Below are 20,023 nucleotides of genomic sequence, written 5' to 3' on the forward strand. Positions count from 1 at the left end.
TCATTACACATATATACACACACAAAAATACTGGAAAAAGATTAAGCAGGATGGGTATTGGCTGAAAGATGTCTGAAAGACATTTTTAATCAGAGCATCATTAGCTGCTTTCCTCTAACACAGACCATGTACTTCCTTGTTTTCTGAATTCCTAGGTATAGCTCACTTTTTTTTTTGCCTAGTCAAAGGTAGAATCCATCTATTAGATTAAAATCCTAGGATTTCTAAAGCAATAGGTACCTCAAATTTTAAGTCAGAATATCTCCTTAGTAACAAATTACTTATTTTGAGTAGAGTGTGCTTCTCTTTTATATTTTATGACATTAATATCCAGAACATGTTTTAGGAGTGGAACAAAGCATTTCAATAGTCTGCAAATCTTCTCACCCAAGATTTTAGAGATTACACTGCTACTTTACTTCAAGTCTGGGGAGCCAACAGAGGCTCTCTTTTAAATGGAGGTTAACAGTGCACTGGCTGTAACAATTTAGGCTTAATTTCAAACTCAATCCAATGTTTGCAAAATTAAATAGCAGTATAGCTGCAAACCAGACTAGATTAGAAACTCATCTGTCACAGATCTAGCACAATCACAGTACACGTATTGCTGAGGGATTATGCATTATTTTTTTTAAAAGGAAGTGTTTTTTTTTTACATCAATTTCATTTTTCACATCAAAAGTAAAGCATGTGTACAAAAATGTCTGGGTGCTATCTGTTTCTGTTCTTCCTATAAAAGGACAGAACAATTCATTTATTTAGGTTTCATTCTAGAAAACAGTGTGCTGTTAAATTTAAATCAATACAATTTACCTTTAACACCTCACTCTCACTCAGATGTATTAAAATAGTAAAGTCTTATCATCTAGCTTTCCCAAACGCATACAATTGCCTGTTCCACATCATCTATAATGATAGTAAAGAGCTGTATTTCTTGTTTACTTTATATAATTCTGAACTAAGTAAAAAGATTCTGAAATAACTAATTAAGCATACTCAAAGAAATGCTACAGAAAAGTAGTTAGCTCTTCATTTCCAGGGAAGGACAGGGACTGGAATAACCCCAATTGAGAAGGAAATGCTTCCTTAGAACATGGATATCAGGGATAAGTCACCTTTAAGTGGTTACATACTATTGTGACTTATTTCAATCCCGAGCTAACACTGAGCTACAGTATTTATCCTATTTAGATGTTTCTATTAAGTATGCTTGTTAGCACACAGATTGGTAAAGAATTTCAGGTTCAGTAATGGCAACACTCTATAATGAAATATGCACAGTGAAGCTCTGGCTCCACAGCAAGCAATGAGGATCTAACTGTCAGCTACTACATTTCCCTGCTCCCTCCTGGCCCAAGCTGTTTCAGCACAGCTGACAGAGCCAATTCGGCTTCTTCTCTGAAGGTGTAAGTGGCTTGCCAGATCATTGCGTTAAGAGAATTTAGAACAGGCTCAGGCAAGCACCAAGGTTGACATAAGGCAGCAAACAAGGACACACTGGCGGCAGCATATACACTTATGCTCCTTTGAACCCTGGGCATGCAACCAATTCCAGTGCCTGTAAAACACAATGTAGTGGTGGTTGGGCCAGATGTCCTCCAGACGTCCCTTCCAACCTCAACCATTCTGTGATTGTGATATTTTTCAGAGTATAAAAAGCATGAGCTTCCACAGAAACCACACAATCATACAAAGCATATCTACGAAATGGGTTCATTTTTCAATGAGTAGTGGTAGTAAGCAAGATACTAGGGAACACACTTGAACCCCGAGATCATCAAGGAATTTGTCATGTATTAGTACAAAACATTTGTGAATTCAGCTACCTGAACAAAGAATGGGGCTGTAAATGGAGGGGAAACCTATTAACACTATTGACTACACAACATTAGGAGCTATGCAAACATGACCCGAAAAGGATCATAAAGAGCCAAGCCAGCCCATGCACCTCTGCAACAGGTTATGCTGCAGACTGAGAAGGCCCACCTGCTGATGACTGGGAGAGAATTACAATGTTTTTATCAACATGACAAACCCACATGGAAAGAGTGGCCACCATGGCACATGCCACCATAGGAAAAGGCTCCAGTTCAAGTTCTCATAACAGAGGTTTCAAGGATGTCATAATTTTATTAAGAATGACACACCCTCGTCTGAAATTTTAAGAGTGTTAGTGCTTATTTATCATCTGTCATGTCTAGAGGGCCCAACCAGGGGTCTTCAGTTAAACACATCAAACACTGTAAATCCAAATGCACTTCAAAGGGCAAAAGCAGGCATAGTATCACAAGATCCAATCTTTTTTAGATTTAAGGCTACAAATTTTGGCAGGCTAGTCTTGACAGACAGTTTAGAGAACTGATTGTTTCTTGTCTTTTTGAAAAAAGAATGCTAGGATGCACCAAAGGAGCAATGTCAGTTGCTTGGATTTCTGCAATTTCTGCTTACAGAACACACAACAGTGTTTCTGAAGCTATTAAAAAGTTTTAAACTGTTCTTCTGCATTCTTAAAGAACAAAAGGAATACTGTTAAATGCACTGGTGACCACCTTTGTGTCATAGGTTTACTTTATTACCATTCTATTCTTGTAGGAGCCTGATTATGTAAAGACTTCAAAATATACATCATTCTATACACAAAATACCACCAAAGACTGAGTAGCAGCAAGAATGAGATTTTAATTAGCAATCCAACCATCTGACATCTAACTTCATGTATAGGACGGGTCATTTAATTTCATCCTCTGTAGTGACCCTGATATATCCTGTGTTTGACTAAGCCACGTCTTCCAAAAAAAGGTTCCAAGCCGTATTTGAAGACACCACAGGACAGCGGTGGCTCTACCACATACTACATTACTCTGTCCATCTTTAAATTCTGATTTAAGTTTTCAACTATCAATTCTTGTTCTGCCTTCGCTACTAGATTGGAAATACAATGATAAAAACCTAAGTTCTTTAAGACAACTGATAATATCAGTCTCAAAAAAATTTGCGAAGAGGAAAGATGACCCATCTTTAAGAAACTTTGGCGTTTGCTTGCCTTTTCCAATTCAATTTTAACAGTGTCCTTAGCTTACTTCCTGTAGTATAATTATTTTTTGCTTCATCTTTACTACACAGTTGTTTCAGCTACATGTCTATTAACACTTTAAAAATGATAAGCTTAGTTTTTCTACTTCTGTTGAGTAAATAACCATCTATACCTAGTTCTTGAGTTTTGTTGCCTAATTAAGACTGTGTTAAAGTTGTACAATTCTCCAATCCCACTCCTTTCTTAAGGCAGGATACGTCTAGCACTAAGGTATTGAGAAAGCAGTATTTCTCCAATGTATTTTATTTTCAACGTGATTTTGTGTTTTCAGTGATTTTGCAGCATCACTCTTGTTCTATTTTATATATACTTTGCATATTCTGATGTGTGATATAGAAACAGTTACTGAAATAAGCCAATAAGAGTTTTCCATTATAAAAACTAGAAGAAACCGGAGACATAGCACAAAAATTTTATAAGACACTTAACTTCTTGTCAATATCCATCCTTCCAGAAGTTTTTCTTCACACAATTGCTGGCAGTTTTAAACTATTTTACTATTCCCTTTGCTTGTCTATGGCAGATTTACTGGAATTCAAGTTCATATTTAAATGTGAAGGGTAAAAAGATGATTCGTCACCAGTAGAAATTCCACATTTATCAGTCATGACACACAACTGAAGGCAGGCAAGTTTACAGTACTTAGTACTAATTATATTATTAGTATTATTTCAATAGTTCATACAGGCCTGCACTGGCTGACATCAACCACAGGTCTTGATTAGTACAGGAATTTCTACAGTAAAATTTTATGATTGTTTTTAGGACAGTAGGCAATTACCAAAGTACAAAACAATGCAGTCAATGAGAGCTATTTCAGAAGAATGGCTGCTACTGGTTTTTTCCACTTCACACTGCATTTTTAAACTTAAACTTCTGCCATGTGTTGCCCATAGACCATAGTACTTTACATGCACAGACTATCTACTGTATGTGCACATACTCTGCAAGTGCACAGACTTAGAATTCCACACATGTTCTGTACTAAGAGGACAAAGACGGATGCATGCATTTCATTACTCAGGTTTCCTGAACAAGAGCCCCCAAATGCCAGAGCCTGAATATCTACTTAGAGAGGGTACAACATGCATACAGACTACATTTTTAAGTACTTCAGCTGCTGGCAAATAACATCTCTTTTGAGTATTTATATTTATAAGTTTTAATAAGTATTTATATTTATAAGTTTTCTGCTGAAGGTTACTCAAAGCAACATGGAATTTATGAGAGAAGGTTCAGAGTCAAGGTCAAACAGGTATCACACTATCATGGAGGTTAAAGAGTCAAAGAAACTCAAAATAAAAGGGACTCAAAGACATCAGGAGAAGAGAAACTGTTGAAGTGGCTTCCACTCCAAAATGTCTTCAACAAGCCTGCCATAGCTATCTCTTGAATCAGCCCAAAAATTCAATTTGGCATTTTGAGTGAGGGGGGCGGTAAACAACCTATTGACTATGGAAGCCCAAGGAGACTTCTGGAAAGGCTTTCATTTTCACCTGCGTGAGCCCACTACACTGTTCACAACAAAAGTATAAAGTCAGATCTTTAACTCCTGAGCAGTAGAGACCAAAAAGCTACCTACACCAACACTGCAGTTCCACATCCATGGCAGGAAGACAGCTATTAGAGGAAGAGTTTCACTCTGAGTAACATAAAACAAACCGACAGTGCACAAACTTCCGAGGACATGACCTCCTATAGGTCCAAGCAAATAAAGGAAGCCATAGGGTACGCTGCCAAACAAAAGTGCAACTGTGGCAATCAGACCTTCCTCAAGCAGGTGGGGCCCAACAAGGACTGTTGGGCAGAACTGTTCTTTGTCTTGCAAAAGATTTACAGCATTAAAGGTGTAGGTGGGAATGTGTACTAAAGCAGCCCCCAAGAAAGGTGAAGAAAACATGTCCCAAATGCAAGAACTGAACATGGTGACTAGTCTGCTTGTCTGAAGGGTTACAGCAAGTCAGTCTTTAGAATCATTTTAATATTTAAAAGCAGGCAGCAGCCTTAATCTCCCATTCACATTACAGCAAAATGCACTTGCTGACGTTGATATTCCTGTATTCCAAAAACCCAGAAACATGTTTCTGCTACAGACTGGCTGGCTGAGCCCTGGGGAAGGCACCATTTCCAGGGGGGACGGGGGGGAAGCAGTTAAACATACATGGTACCCAAGTCTGCGCCCCAGTCAGGATGTGGTAAGTGCGTGCCTGTCAAGCTGCTTGCTGTTCTAAGCTGCATAGCACTAACCAATGGTTCCCTTTTCAACTGATAAGCTCTTGTGCTTAAACACCACTAGGGAACAGCTCAAGTGAAAAATCAGGAAATGCCACAGGCACTGGTCAGCCTCTTAAGGATAAGGTTGTGTTCTCCAGAAGTGAGGTATTAGGCTCTAGACATTGCTGAGATGCATCACAATGCATGTTTGCTGGGAAACACATCATCACAACAACCCACAGAGTCAATGAGGATGAAGATGCACTCCCATTAAAGGTTCTGTACTCCTGGGTCTGCAAGAGCCAGCAAAGGGACTCCTAGCCCCAGGAATGAATGCTGAAGAGAAAAAACACAGCATAAACAGACTATGCCCCCCCCCCCCCCCCCAAAAAAAAACCCACACAACCAACAACAAACCACACACCACTGGTGTGTCCTGACTGGTCATGCCAGAAACAGTACTTTGATACTAGTAAGATTGCCTACAACTTCTCTTCCAAATAAGATTTGACCGATTAATGTACTACTTCAGTAATAACCAAGCAACCTGACAAAGCCTAAGTGGTAATATAGTTAGCAGTATATAACTTAAGTAAGTAACATTCATTAAGTTTTGATAACTTATAATAACCATATTAACATTAAAAGCCATGTAAACACTGAACTATGTTCCCTACAAGAATGCACACATACCTGCATGAAATACCCAGTAACTAATGCCTTTCTTATGTTGATGTAATAGTCTCGGCTGGTAAAGTCTGTGCTTCTACGAGGCAAATTAAATCTATCCATGATTCGTGACAGCTGTTGGCGTACATTGTCTGCAGACATCAGGGACCTGTAGTTAATGAAGTTGTCATAACACCACTGAACCGACTCATGATCTGCAACATTAAAAAACATGAATCAAAAATGAGTATTTCATCCAATTAGAACAAGTAAATAAAACAGCAACTAACCGATTGATCAGTCAGATGAACCAGAAGAAAATATCCATCAACTTTTATAAATGACAACAGCTCTTAGTTTATTCAGTTGAATTCCTGCATTAGACAACTTGCCCAAATTGTTTTCTATTCAGGAAGTATGTGGTCAGGACAAAAGAAAATTAGCTTTTTTTCCCCTCACCAACCTAATATACACGCAATCACTGATGTTTTGCTGAAATACCACAGCAATAGATTTTTGCACATTTCAAAAAAAAAAAAAAAAAAAATCACACCCTGCAACTAGAAAAGTTACCTTCCAAACCTGCAGTGTAAAATGTAACTCAACATAAGGAACACTGCACCATCTTTAACTGTAGTGTGCACTGAACACACAAGAATATTACACATAATTATATTGTATTTGAGAAACCAAACCCTCCTTAATTTAAGCGTTCAAGTAACAGTTAAGAGCTATACAAAGAGGCTAATCTAATACTAAGTGTGATGCACCTCAGCAGTTTAAGTAAATTTAGGTGACTGTTAAAATACAGCATCAGTAACAGAACTTGGTACTCTTAAATTCCTGTTTCTATTGCTGATAGCTCTAATAAGAAATCTGTTAAGACAGCAAGCCTAAGCCATTCTGCCAGGATAAAAACCTGCGTGTTTAACATCAAGAAACCCAATTCTCCCTACCAGTTCTGTTACTTTTCAAGTGATTCTCTTCTGATCTCTGTCAGTTTAATAATCCAACAAAACCATCTTAAAATTTAAAACTTGTAAATCTCTTTACTCCATTACAGTTTAATAATCCATTTAAATTTAAAACTTTGAATACTTTTTGTTTCAACTTTTACTCTGAAGATACCCTTATTTTGGACTGCCACATAACGATACAGCGTTAGAATGTTTCAATGCAAAATTTCTAGATCAAAACTGCAACAGAAAGGGGGCACTGAGTTGCGGGTTTTTTTACTCAAGGTAGAAGACATGCTTTTTTGTTTGCTTACAGAAAAATGCAACTGGAGCATCTAATTTAACCTGGTTGGCCATTAAGAGCAATCTTTTTACTTACCACCAGGATAAGTCACTGTTAAAAAAGTGTGCCACTTATGTAGTCATTTTTCAAGAGAACTCCTAGCTTCACCTGTTCATTCCCATCTTTTTCAAGCTGCTAAAATACACTTCAGCTATGCTGAGGAGGACCATACGTTTTCCCTAAAATCCATACACAGAAATGAAGTAAATGAAATAAATTTATTGTATGGCTCTAAGTTACTTCTTGTTGATGCATCACCCCTTTGCCTCTCAATCCATGCCAAGGCCTTATTATAGAATTCCTAACTATAATAAAAAGTTAGGATTAAAATGATTTTGGTTCTCTAATCCTTCTCCAAATTCAGAGTATTTTCTGCACTGCTCTCCCTGGAAAATTACTAAGCAATTATGCAGATTTTTCTACAATTAATGTCAGATAACAAAACTTCCAATATTTCTTAATTATAGGAACGCTTAGGAACACTTACTTCCTTCTCTCCAAGGTTACCCAGCATTGATTTAAAGCCTGGCTTGTCTCCATACTCATCAGTATATTACATGATCTCTTGCCTAGTTTTTTGGGTTTGTGTCTCCCATCCCAGCCCCAGGAAAGCAGCATTTAAATAACTCTTACATACGTTAAAAAAATATTTAAGATTACAATAGAATGGCTCAATAAACAAGCCCAAACCTTTCGACTCTCCTTGGAACCCAGGAATGAAAGCTGGCAGCACAAAGAATTACAAATAATTTTGCTAAAACAAGTGCACACTTACTTTGTTTGAAAGCATGGTAGACATTCAGCAACGTCAAATGATCTCCATCTATGTGGGCAAACCTCATCTTGGCTTCATCTGCTGCTTTCTTTGCTTCCGTGGGGCGAACAAAACACTGTGGGACTAAACAAGGTTGGTATGGGCCCAACACAAACGCCCATATCGATGAGTCACGCATTCACAGATAGAGGAACAAGGCCTAGCTAGGTCAGTTCACAGAGCATAGGGCAGGGCAGGATGGCCTCCAACTGCATCTTGGACTGTTTACTACCTTGATTTGGTACATCAACACCTAACCACATCTGTAAGACAAGAGGGTTTCAAAGCTACAGAGTACCTGATTATTTTAATAGAACTATATGTAGGCATCAAAATCTCTAGTCTGAAGGCCATCAAGATTGCCTATGTATACTGGAAGGCTAAACAGATCTTAGTTCAAGACCCAGTGCTGATAGCTCTACCAGGAGCTAGTACCCTGTGTAACAAAACACTTTAATTGCAAATTTGCTTTCTCAGAAAGACTCTATGGACAGAGTGAAGACGGTAGTTCTGAAACTGTACCGCACTAGCACAGTCTAAACAAGCATGAGTTTTATCACAAGTCTGCTACTAGACAGAATACACTAGTAAAGTCAAGTCCTCTTCCCCAGATGGTATTGTTATCAGCACTGGTATACAGAAACATGTGAATACAGGTATTAATAACTCTAAAGGTTGTGATGGTAGCGGTAGTGGTGGAAGGTTAAACCGTCCTTTGGCACTACTTGAAATAAAAAAATTTTTTAAAAATCACAATGTGATGAGCTTTCTCTATCATTATAGTCTCTTACATAAATCTGACTCAGTCTGACTTGAATCCAAAAATCGTGTTTTATCATTCCCTTTCCAAATACAGACTACCAAAGACCACAAATAGTATTGCAGCCAACTTAATGGTCTGTCAACATTCTTATAGGTTTGTAGTACTGATATTAATTCACAAAATGTTGAAAGTAGTTATAAGCGATCTTCACTTTAGAGAGATCTACAGGAGAAAAAATAATCAGTTTGGTTTTAAGTAGATGTAATTTTTAAGAGGTAAAATTTCAATAAAATTAATGCTAAGTAAGATGCTACAAATTCCTTATCTTTCTCCAGCTGCTTGGGACTACATTAGCCTTCTCATAACTGAAGCCCACCAATCTCATGAGAACACCTCTTTGAATCTCATCTGTCCCTAACAGATGAGGGCCTTTTTGTGGGGTGTTACGTGGTTTTACTTTATTTTATTCTTAAATTCCCATAAAAGCCCCAAAACACATATTTGAAAAAGTATGTTGAGCTGAATATTGGATGGAACTTGAGAAAAAAAATACACACTGCAACAGTGAATCACATGGTAACAAATCAAAAAGACCAATGCATTAAAGAAAATGGAAATGCAGGTGCAAAATAAACACTTTGTATTTGGGGTCCTGCATTTGAAAACCGAGATAATACAAAGTGTGTTTTAATTTCAAACTCAGACTAATAAAAGCAAATTCCAAATGATTCTATCACTGGCTTAACTCACTGTTTTGAATAAGCAATAGCACTTTCTACCCCACAGCAAGACACCACAGCTCTTATAAAATGAAGTACAATCATTTAATCTGCTCAATTATTCAATGCTATTTTCTGCTCTATTCTGGTATCTAGTTTTCCCTTCAGTCCAAACTATTAATACATGGATTGCTACACAGAGCCTGACAATCTTTATGTGGACTTAAGGCACCACGACATACAGTCATGCTGCTGGTTTAAAAAAAGTGTTTACTTTGGAAAATAGTCCTCACCAATACTAGGACTATGGTTTTGGTGTTTTTTTTTTTTTTTTTTTTAAGCAGAATTTTAGTTACAACCCATACATTAACCAGGTTCAATACTTTTTGTTTTAAGGCACAATTAATGTTCTGATAAATAAGTTTAAAAAAAAGCATCATGGCCTACAAAAAGGTAAATATAAAAAGAAGCAAGACAAATCAGTTTAAGACCACAGACAAAAATACTAGACACTGTTCTGCAGTAGAGATTGGAGGGAGAGGGGAGAAGGGAAGAGAAAGACAGGCACCAACCTACCACCACCTCCGCAATTAAACCTACCATTTAATAAAAAAAAAAAAAAATTACAATTCTGCCCTGCCCATCTGCTCTGAGTCTGAACAATCATAACTCTGCAACAAACATTTTAGCTTGTTCTTAAAAACTTTCATATAAACATACTGTAAGACTAAACCGAAGCAATAGATTTTATACTTAGCCAAAACATTTTTTTTTTTTTTTTTTTTTCCCCTCTATTCAACCAAGTTAAGCATGTAACCAGTACACGTGCACTGTGAAGAGTCTGGTGAAATAGCACACTCAAAAGACAAAAGAGTAGTTATCCATAAGAACATCCCCATTTTCATAACAGACTAAATCTTGCTGCTTGTCCTATGACGACTAACTATAAAACAAAGTCACTTCTACATTACTGGGAAATGAAATACAAGGCTTGCTTGATAACATTTTTCTCTCATCAAGCTCTCTCGACAAGCAGCTCTGCTCTGATGCAGTGCTATTCACATAATGCAGCAGCGAAGTACAGCTGTGCACACAATTGTTACAAATATATATCCTCCCCCGAAGTTTCTTTCTTCCCTTTAAAAGTAATGACTGTTCTTCAGCTTTGCCACTTAATGACTAAAAAACAAAAATGTATCAACATTTCCTGTACAAGCTTATGGTTTAATATAAATTACTGTAATCCTTTTGGAAATACTGGGATTTATCAAAGTGCAGAAGAATGCACAATACAAAATAGATTTCACTGCCTTAAAAACAGAGTAGTTGAGCTGACATTTCTAGTCCTGACTATGAGCCTAAAAAGAAAATTCCATTCCACTAGCATGATTTTTTTCAAATATATACACTTTTAACTAAAGTTAGGAGCAAAGTGTTTGACCATTTTATGCATGTTAATTTCTTAACATTACTATTCCTTAGCTTCAAGGTCTCTACATAAACACATAATGATTGATTAAACCCCTATATGAAGTTTTAAAAAACAGTTCTAATTTTATTAGAAATATATTTATATTGTTTATGGTTTTGATGTGGAAAACTCAAATTTTCCCCAAACTGAAGATGTGCATTTTGTTTAGTATCTCTTTCCCTGCTATTACCTGACAACATGGCAGTAATAGATAGGACCTCATTAGAACAGTTGTAGTCACAACTTGCAATAACCATTTTAGCCAGTTGTGGGTCCAATGGAAATTCAGCCATCATGGATCCCAACTCAGTCAAGTCTCCATCATCATTTAAAGCAGCCAGATAATTCAAAAGCTCTAAGGCTCTCATCAGAGTTTCAGGAGCTGAAAGAAAAAAATATGTAGGTAGGCACATTAATCAAACTGCTCTGAATAAGCAAAAATGAGGACGTACAGACTATTATAAGCCATCTTATTTTTCATTCTCCATTCAAGTGACTTCCAAACACAAAATTGTTACCAAATTCAGTTATATACATCCAGACATGAATGAATTGGGGGCGAGGGCGCGGGGGGAGGGAACTTACCTAGAATAGCTCTTAACTGGATCTAAAGCTTTGAATATTTGAAGATTACTGTTTTTCAAAATTCAGACAGCAGTGGCATTGTGAAATATTCAGTATGATAGTAATACCACTTCACCCCCCAACGCACTGATGTGTTTTCCCTTGTTCCATACAAAATACAGTCCTAAAACCTCAGCCATGTCAGCTTCAGATATCTATAGTCTTTCACAAATCTGAGCCTGTAAGAGTGTTCTCTTAATCCTGCATTCCTCATAGCGAGTGTATATTACACCCACAAAGAAAAACAGAAGGAAATCCAAAAGCCTTCCTACTAAGCTACCATACATGATGCATAGCACAAAAAAAATGCAACTGTTGTGTAGAGCTGTTTAAAAGCTTACAGATTATAAATTATATTTTTATTTTAGGGGAAAAAACCAACCAACTTTGATGTATTTATATATGGCTGATCTACGTTTTTAATTAGCAATAACCCAGTTATTTTTAAAATATATATGAACATTTAACACTGTTAGAAGGGAGATGCACATTAACTTTATAGTTTGAGCCAAAACTGTATTCAGCTTTAAAAATGCTAGCCAATTTTATTTACATACAGTTGTTAACTGATGCACAATTAGAACATGTAATCAAGGCGATAACTAAAAAACCTCATCAAGTAATAGATTTTCTAATGCCCATAATTTTGTCTTATACTCAGCAGGTAAGGGGCATTCAGTAGATTCCTTGGTTCCATTAAAAGCCGTTATGCAGACAGAAACATAAAAAGCTTGCTTTGATAAGACACAGAGCACTAAATTTCAGGATAAACAAGACATTCCTTATGGATTACAATAAAAACAGTGAAAAAACATAAAAGAATTTATTCCATATGTTGTTATTATAGAAAATATTCACCAAAATAAAGATTTCAGAAGTCAAAACATAGCACTTACAGTAGGCAAGATAAAATAGAAATAGATACCTGGAGGATCCATAAAATCAAAGTGCACCAAATCATCTATACCAAGCTTCTTGAGCTGCAATACTACAGATCCTAAGTTAGACCTCAAAATTTCAGGGTATGTGTTGTCCTGGGAGGAGGAGGGAAAAAAGACAATTCAGAACACTTGTTCTTCCTAACACTTTAAACTACACAAGCATTCAAATTCTGATTTTGTTTGGTAGCACGGCACTCGACTACATGTATTGATCAGATGTTCTTATATATGCAATCTAAAAAAAAAAGTAATCTTACCTGCATTTCAGTTTTGTAAGCCTTCTCTGTATAAAGCCTGAAGCACTTGCCTGGTCTAGTACGACCAGCACGGCCAGCTCGCTGCTGAGCAGAAGCTTTGCTAATCGCAGTCACCAAGAGAGACTCCACTCTGATACGAGGATTGTATACCTATTTGAAAGTGGAATCAGAGCAGGCAGGAAAGAAGGAAAAGAATTAACACTGCTCGTGGATAAGACAACCATCTAAAAATAAAATAAAGGCTGTTTTAAACGTATTTTCAAACACAGCTTCTGACTAGGAAATCACAAGTTGTATGTATCTGAAAGGAGAAAAAAGATTGGCTACAAAAGCCTTTGGATCAGTGACAGAAAGCTTCAAATACAACTGCCTAGAGAACAGCATTTACTTTTTATTCATTTGTTAACCACAACTCCTGCCAGGCTCCCTGTCCTCCTTAAATGTGTGTATTTTTAGATAAGATTTTCACAGCAGAAGGAATGTGTCCAATTTGTTCTATACAGTGCTAAACACACTCTTGATGCTCAAATAATTCCATGAAAAAAGTTGTCTTGATACAATTATAAGGTTGAATAATCATGTTCTAGAGGTCAGAAAAGTCTAACATTAAGGTTGAATGCAACTGTACAAATCAGACCAATAACAAAGCAAGACTGTAGTTCAAGGGTACATGCAGACTGTCACAGTACAAAGTGTATGCTGGAATTTACTGTAAAATTTCCATTGCACTCATACATAAACAGCAGCCCTGCCAACTCGTTAGGGCTCATGGAAAAGAATATACTGGAAAAAAAAGCAGTAGTCAGATAGTAGTTTCAGTTGAAGATGTTCTTTGGTCCATCTTTTAACACCCTCCTGGTGCGAACAGGTATAACACATGTACAAAAACTTTATTTCTTATTACAGAACGTATTCTTCCAGTGTAAGAACTACTTGTGAAAAAACCTCAGCCTAGACTGTGATTGAAACTTGTGTATGAAGATGCATTGACTGTACTCACATTCTGCTGGATCTCTCATTTTGCAAAAGTTTAAAAGGCTGACAATGTGTGTAAGTATTAAAGGAAAAGTCCAAGAAACCAAGTTACAGAGACAGTTATAGTTACTGAAAAAACTAAATTAAGATTAAGAGATTTGTATTTTATTTTTTCTTTAGTTATTGGGTTGACTGTAGGCAAGCTACTTCAGTTCCTCCGAACATCCCATGATGTTCCAAGAAGCACAATACAAAGCTCAATGACAACATTCAGGGCTGCAACAGCACATGATAAATACTGACAAGAAACAGTACTACCTTAGATATCATTTCTCATTTCAGCACTGGAGTTTTCTACGCTAACATGACTTAAAAGAAGAGGTGGCTTCTAGCACCATTTTTATTTACTTTCATACAATTTCTTGGTTTTACTTGAGCATTCTCAGGCATAGACACACAGTACAAAATCACCCTTCCTGAAGTATCTAGGAAATTCATATTCCAGGCCTAACTCAAAATCCTCACATTTCAATTTTCTGAAAATAAAATTCTTCTGCACTGCACTGTTTTAGACTGCTCTAGATACCTAAAGTTTGCAGACTAAGTGCAATCCTACCATGAGTTAAAAAAACACCACACCCAAAACAAAACACAAAACAACACAAAACAAAAAAACCCCAACCACCAAGGTCAAGATTTCAATTGGGAAAAGACCTATCAGTGTTTACAAAGGGAAGAGTTACCCGAGCAAACCAGATTCCAGTATCTTTCCTATTATGAAGAGAAAATGAAGTAGTATTTACCTTCTGTTTTGCAAAGCCAGGATCAATCACAAACACAACACCATCTATTGTTAATGATGTCTCAGCAATATTAGTGGACACAACCACCTGTTGAAAAATAAAATAGTAAATGTAACTACGTCATCCTGAAGATGAAGAGCTCCGACTCTGTCTCTGAACCAAAAATTTTCAGCAAACTTTCCTTCACTTCATCAATAACTACCAGAGCTGTGCTCCAACACTTTTACACAATGATCTGAAATCAATCAGATGAACTTCTGTTGAAATCAGAGCAATTTTTGTCCACTGTTTCTGCTCCCTTATGTCCTATTAACAATGTAACAAATGTTAGTTTTGAGAAAAAGAAACAGAAGAGCAAATATTTTACTTGCAAAACCACTATTCCAAATTTTTCTCACATCTCTGGTCCAAAATGACAACTTACACTGGATGCCTTTAACATCATCTGTTTATTTCAGCTTTTAAACTTTTTTTTTTAAAGGCTAAACAGGGCAAACTGGCTAAATAATATTGAATCAAAGGTTATATAACTGTACCAGCACAGTATGTTCTTTTACTTTGTTTGGAATAAAGCAGTTACCAATACATTCCAGCTAAAATCCTGAACAATATATATTTAATTTCAACTTTGTTTTTTTTAAATTACCAGATATTCAAACATCTTTACATATTTTTAAGGTTACATTCTTAAATTTCTATAAACTTTCTGAAGGTTAAGTCTCATGCAAAAATTAAAGCAAAGGTGATATCCAAGTTCTGAGGCTTGATTTGCCATCATTCAAATTTTATGTCCAGAGATGTGCTGCAATAGTCTATAGATATCATTAGCTCTCACCCCAACAGTGACCACATTAAATCCCGTGTTATTAGCAAGTTTAATCAGCTGCCTCAGAAAAGACCCAAAACCTGTTCAGCACTTCATCAAAACTACTTACCTTTCACCTCTTAATTTCAGAGCATTCCGTCATCATTGTTTTCAGTTTAGCATTAGAATTTGAGACACCCCTAACAATTTGTTCAGAATTACAATGAAGCCAGTGGCTGGACTAGATTGATAATCCTACTGATTTCTCTTCCTCCTGCCTGATCACTTTGTCAGTCAACTACTTATTACTCTCAGCTTCTCTCTTCTTAAGTAGACTTAAGGTCTAAGCTTGCCTAAATACTACTATATATTGAAAGTAATACTTTGACAGAAAAAACTTTGAAATTAATTTGAAATGATGGTGTTCCACCCTGAAACGATGTGCTACTTAAGACTCCTCAAACAAACAAAAAACCATACACCTTTCATTCACAGCTAACTGCACAGATTAGAGATAAAAGCCACAAACATGAATGCAAAATGCACACAGAAGGGCAATACATTTTCCCCCAAAATTTGCAAGTCATTAAATATTCAAATTAAACTAGCACTCCCATGTTAAAAGGCTAGTCAATCCACATTCAACTTGCTTGCTGTTACAGAGTGTACTTTTTACATAAAGTCTCTGTTTTTTCCAGATCTACTAACCTATAGAAGCATCCATACCCAGAATCTTCAAATACCAATTACAGAGCCGCATCAAAAGGTTTTGGTCCTGCTTTTAATCACCAGTTTCTATTAGGACACTTCAATACTAATAACTCAATACTGTTAGTATGCTTAGTCCACAATGGTCCAGCAATTTAACTTGTACTTGAATTTACTTAACTTGTACTGGAAAGATACAGAACTTTTTCAAAGGTAGAAGGAAAAAAAGTTATTTACACAGTGCATTCTGTTGTATGTACAGATCTCATTTGTTAATGTCACATTATTTAATTAACAAATGTAAAAACACAAGAAATTTAAGAAAAACCTTGAGTAAATTATACCACATCTTTCAAGCCTAAATCAAAGTATAAAGTTACTTGGAAATCAAACAAATGAAATTAGCGCTAAACTACATAAAATAATAAATTGTACCTCATTAGCTTTAACTGCAGTTTGGCAATTACTGAAATGGTTACATTAAAAATGTTTTTAAATATCAGATTAACAGTTCGATACAAAGAGTTTGAGAGATTAATTTAAACAAGTTACTTTGAATATTAAAATATGCATATTATCTATGTAAAAAAAAAATCAATATTGCATATGTATTAACTAGTAATACTTAAGACTCCTGAAACAGAAAATAGAACGCAGTTTGGAAAGTAGGGATAAGATAGGACAGAGGAGTAGAAAGGCTTGTTGTTAAGTCACCTTCCTCCACAGTATAAATGGAAATACTCTAACTGTACCTAGTAAATGCATTTTTTTATCTTTAATCTTAAGATTTCTTGCAATAATAGATGTTCTTGCCTAGCACATCTAAGAGGACAAAAACAGTGCTAAGTTATGGAGCTATATCAGTACTAGCTGTTACCATCACTACTCCTGCAAGATGCTGCACAACTTCCAGCATCTTACTTTTCTTTCACAAAGTTAAAGCTCAGGAGATACTTATTCAGATACTGAAACCACTTCACTTAGTTTTTATGAACATTAGAGCCTTTGAAATGATTCAGATCTCCTGCTACCTCTCTCTCCTCAGCAGTTCTAAAAACTAGGTTCAACTCCCACAGGAGACTGTGTGAAAGCAGACATTTTCTAAGATAGTGGAGGCCCAGCAACACATGGTCCTACTTCACATGTCTTGATCACCAAGACTAACTGAAACTAAAACAACATTTAAACAAGTCTACAATACACAAAGTCACACTTTCACTCATTGCTAGATTTGTTATGGAGATAAAAAACAAGACATGGAAGCCAGAACATTTCAGCCAAAGCAGGCAAAGAGGAAAAGTGGTCTCAAAAAAAAAGAAGACCCCCACACACACAAAAACCCACCACACCCAAAGCCACCCCACAAACACCATACACACACCAACAACCAACCAACCATAATGACTTTATAGGTCTGAATCTGTTGCTTATGTATTTTGTGCCTCCTTTTGCCTACAGTTGATATCTTTCCAGCATGGCAATTTTTCTCATAGTAAAACAGGTGCTACACAGAGAGTGTCTTCCTCTTAAGACACGGGTACTAGCTTTGTCAGTTCAACATAATGAAAGCTACACACTGCATCTGTTATCCTCTTATCAAGAAAACCAGAAACTGCCTATTTTGAAGTGCAGTTTTAATCATGAATGAAAATTTAATGAAATACACAGCTATCACTTGTTCATCACTGAAAAGCAATTTCATTCATTTAAGTCATTTGCTAATACAATCTTGTTGCAGCATTAGTTTCATGATTTCAGATTGAATGCTTTCTGCAATCAACTTCAATAGGAAAGAGCGGATCATTTCACTAAATTTATTAAGTGATTTATTCTTCCAGAACACTAGAAAGTTGTCACTAGTATTCTACATGCATTGTACTGCACAAAAAAGCAAATAATCAAGGAACAAACCCTGCCTAGAGCAGATAGTATGATTCAGCTTTGACCTTCAAAAATCTTAACTTTGTGATCGCTACAGTTTCATATAGCATTAGTTTAACTTGAGGAAGCACTATTAAGACTCCTTCCAAGTGTTCAGTTTTAGAGAAATAACCACATAGTTTCTAATGTGGTTTATGTGAGCATTCAGGAACTGAACTATTAATTTTATGAAGAACATTCACTAGTGCTATTTCAAGTTTTTCAGTTTCTCAATCCATTTTGCCCAATGAAAGAACCTCAATTCCTTGCTTACTACTACAGAACACATGAACCTCTAACTTCAACATACTTGTTTTAACTTGCACCTTCTCATAAACCTTGAGAAACAGACAAAACCTACCTGATAACGTCCCTTGAAGAGACAAATAAAGCATGTCTCAATTACTGAGGGGAAAAAAAATCCCATCCCTCCACGTAAATCATGTGGTTGTCAAATTCAGTATTTAATCTGATTTACCGTACTTCTCCTAAGAAACTTAAATGAATGCCAGTCAAATCGTTACTAGAACATTCCGGCCTTATAAATGGAAGTCAGAATTTTTAATTGCACTGAGAAACAAACTCCAAGTTATCTAAAAATTTTAATGTGATAAAATATTGGATTATTAAGGCTTCATCAAAAAAACCTTCTACTTGTTGCTGTCCAAATACACTTAAGACAGTTGAAACTCATATTTAATTGCCCACACAACCGAGTAGCTAATTACTGAACAGCATACTAAAACAGCATACTATTTACCTTTCTTCCTATTGCCCCATTTTGCTTTTTTGGTGGGGGAGGTTCAAAAATCCTTTGCTGTTGCTGCGGAGGAAGGGTGGAATACAGTGGAATGATTTTGATGTCACCAACTTCAGGGCCTAAATCATCAATTTCACGTTTTATCCTCTTGCAGGCTTCATCAATCTCCTGCAATACAAAAATATTGGTTAAAAGAGAACTCCATGAAAAAGGCAGCGCATTTTATTTTAGAGCACCTTATGACGATTATATTAAGTCTACAGCCTGAAGAACAACTACAATAACTTCTGCTTTAAAAAATAAAAATAATTTAAAAAAAAATCAAGGTGCTTACTGACTTTGCAATCGAATTTCCACAATACTTCAAGATGCTTCAGCTTCTATACTCTAATGAACAGTCTAATTTGCATTCAACATCCTTTTTCTTTTAGTCATGTTTCCTAATTAATTCCCTACAAATTGTACTAAAATTGAAATCTCTCACCCTGGAATATTAAACTGCACTCATGACCTTTTCAATTTTCACAATCTAAGAGAAATTGATGTGCAAGATATTTAAAATAAGCCAATTAAGCTTTAATGTCACGTATCACTAATGCAATTATATGGAAGATTTGCTTCATTGTACCTAATGAGAACAAACACCTTTACAGTATAAACATGGATGCTCAAAACCAAACCAATCCAGTGTTTCAGATCTTACTTTAAAATTAACTGAAATCCCATTTAAGTTTAAGAAAAGTCAGTGAAATACTCTGAAGATGAGAAAGATTTTGCATGCCTTTTTTACCTTAGTATCTTCTACAGTATTTGCTAGCCTATTTTCTGACTAGTTTACCATACAAAGAAGTTCACCACAGCCCAATCATTTATAATTCCACCTCATTTTAAAACAACTACATTTAAGTCAGCTAGGTGACCTATAGTTATGACAAGACTTAATGAAAATTAAAGCACACAAATTTAGGTCATTTAATAACACAATTCATTAACTTCAACTTAAAAATTACAACAGAGCCTCCACTGGTATAACTAAGAGGCACACCTACGAACTGTTGATGTTCTAGCTGATGGGAGAATGAGCTTGTCATGACAAGAAGCAACAACAGGCAAAAGCAAAAAATGGCTACAACATACTCCAAGAAGAGGCCAGACCTCCCTTATCACAAATAATTCACCAGCCTGAA

The 20,023-nt window shown here is 36.1% G+C and overlaps 1 protein-coding gene across 2 annotated transcripts in view; it reads right to left on the reverse strand.

Annotated features, from left to right (window-relative positions):
• Positions 1-20,023, reverse strand: part of DHX15 (DEAH-box helicase 15) — a 49,261-nt gene that overhangs the window by 2,824 nt on the left and 26,414 nt on the right. For both annotated transcript variants that reach the window (XM_075499856.1, XM_075499857.1), the window contains exons 6-12: positions 18,837-19,004; positions 14,644-14,730; positions 12,866-13,015; positions 12,593-12,701; positions 11,234-11,425; positions 8,052-8,174; positions 6,002-6,192 (exon numbers count right to left, since the gene is read on the reverse strand). In XM_075499856.1, coding sequence (XP_075355971.1) covers positions 6,002-6,192; positions 8,052-8,174; positions 11,234-11,425; positions 12,593-12,701; positions 12,866-13,015; positions 14,644-14,730; positions 18,837-19,004 — 1,020 coding nt within the window. The remainder of the gene's footprint in view (positions 1-6,001; positions 6,193-8,051; positions 8,175-11,233; positions 11,426-12,592; positions 12,702-12,865; positions 13,016-14,643; positions 14,731-18,836; positions 19,005-20,023) is intronic.

The sequence above is a fragment of the Mycteria americana genome, chromosome 4, assembly GCF_035582795.1.
Source record: "Mycteria americana isolate JAX WOST 10 ecotype Jacksonville Zoo and Gardens chromosome 4, USCA_MyAme_1.0, whole genome shotgun sequence".
NCBI classification, from domain to species: Eukaryota; Metazoa; Chordata; class Aves; order Ciconiiformes; family Ciconiidae; genus Mycteria; species Mycteria americana.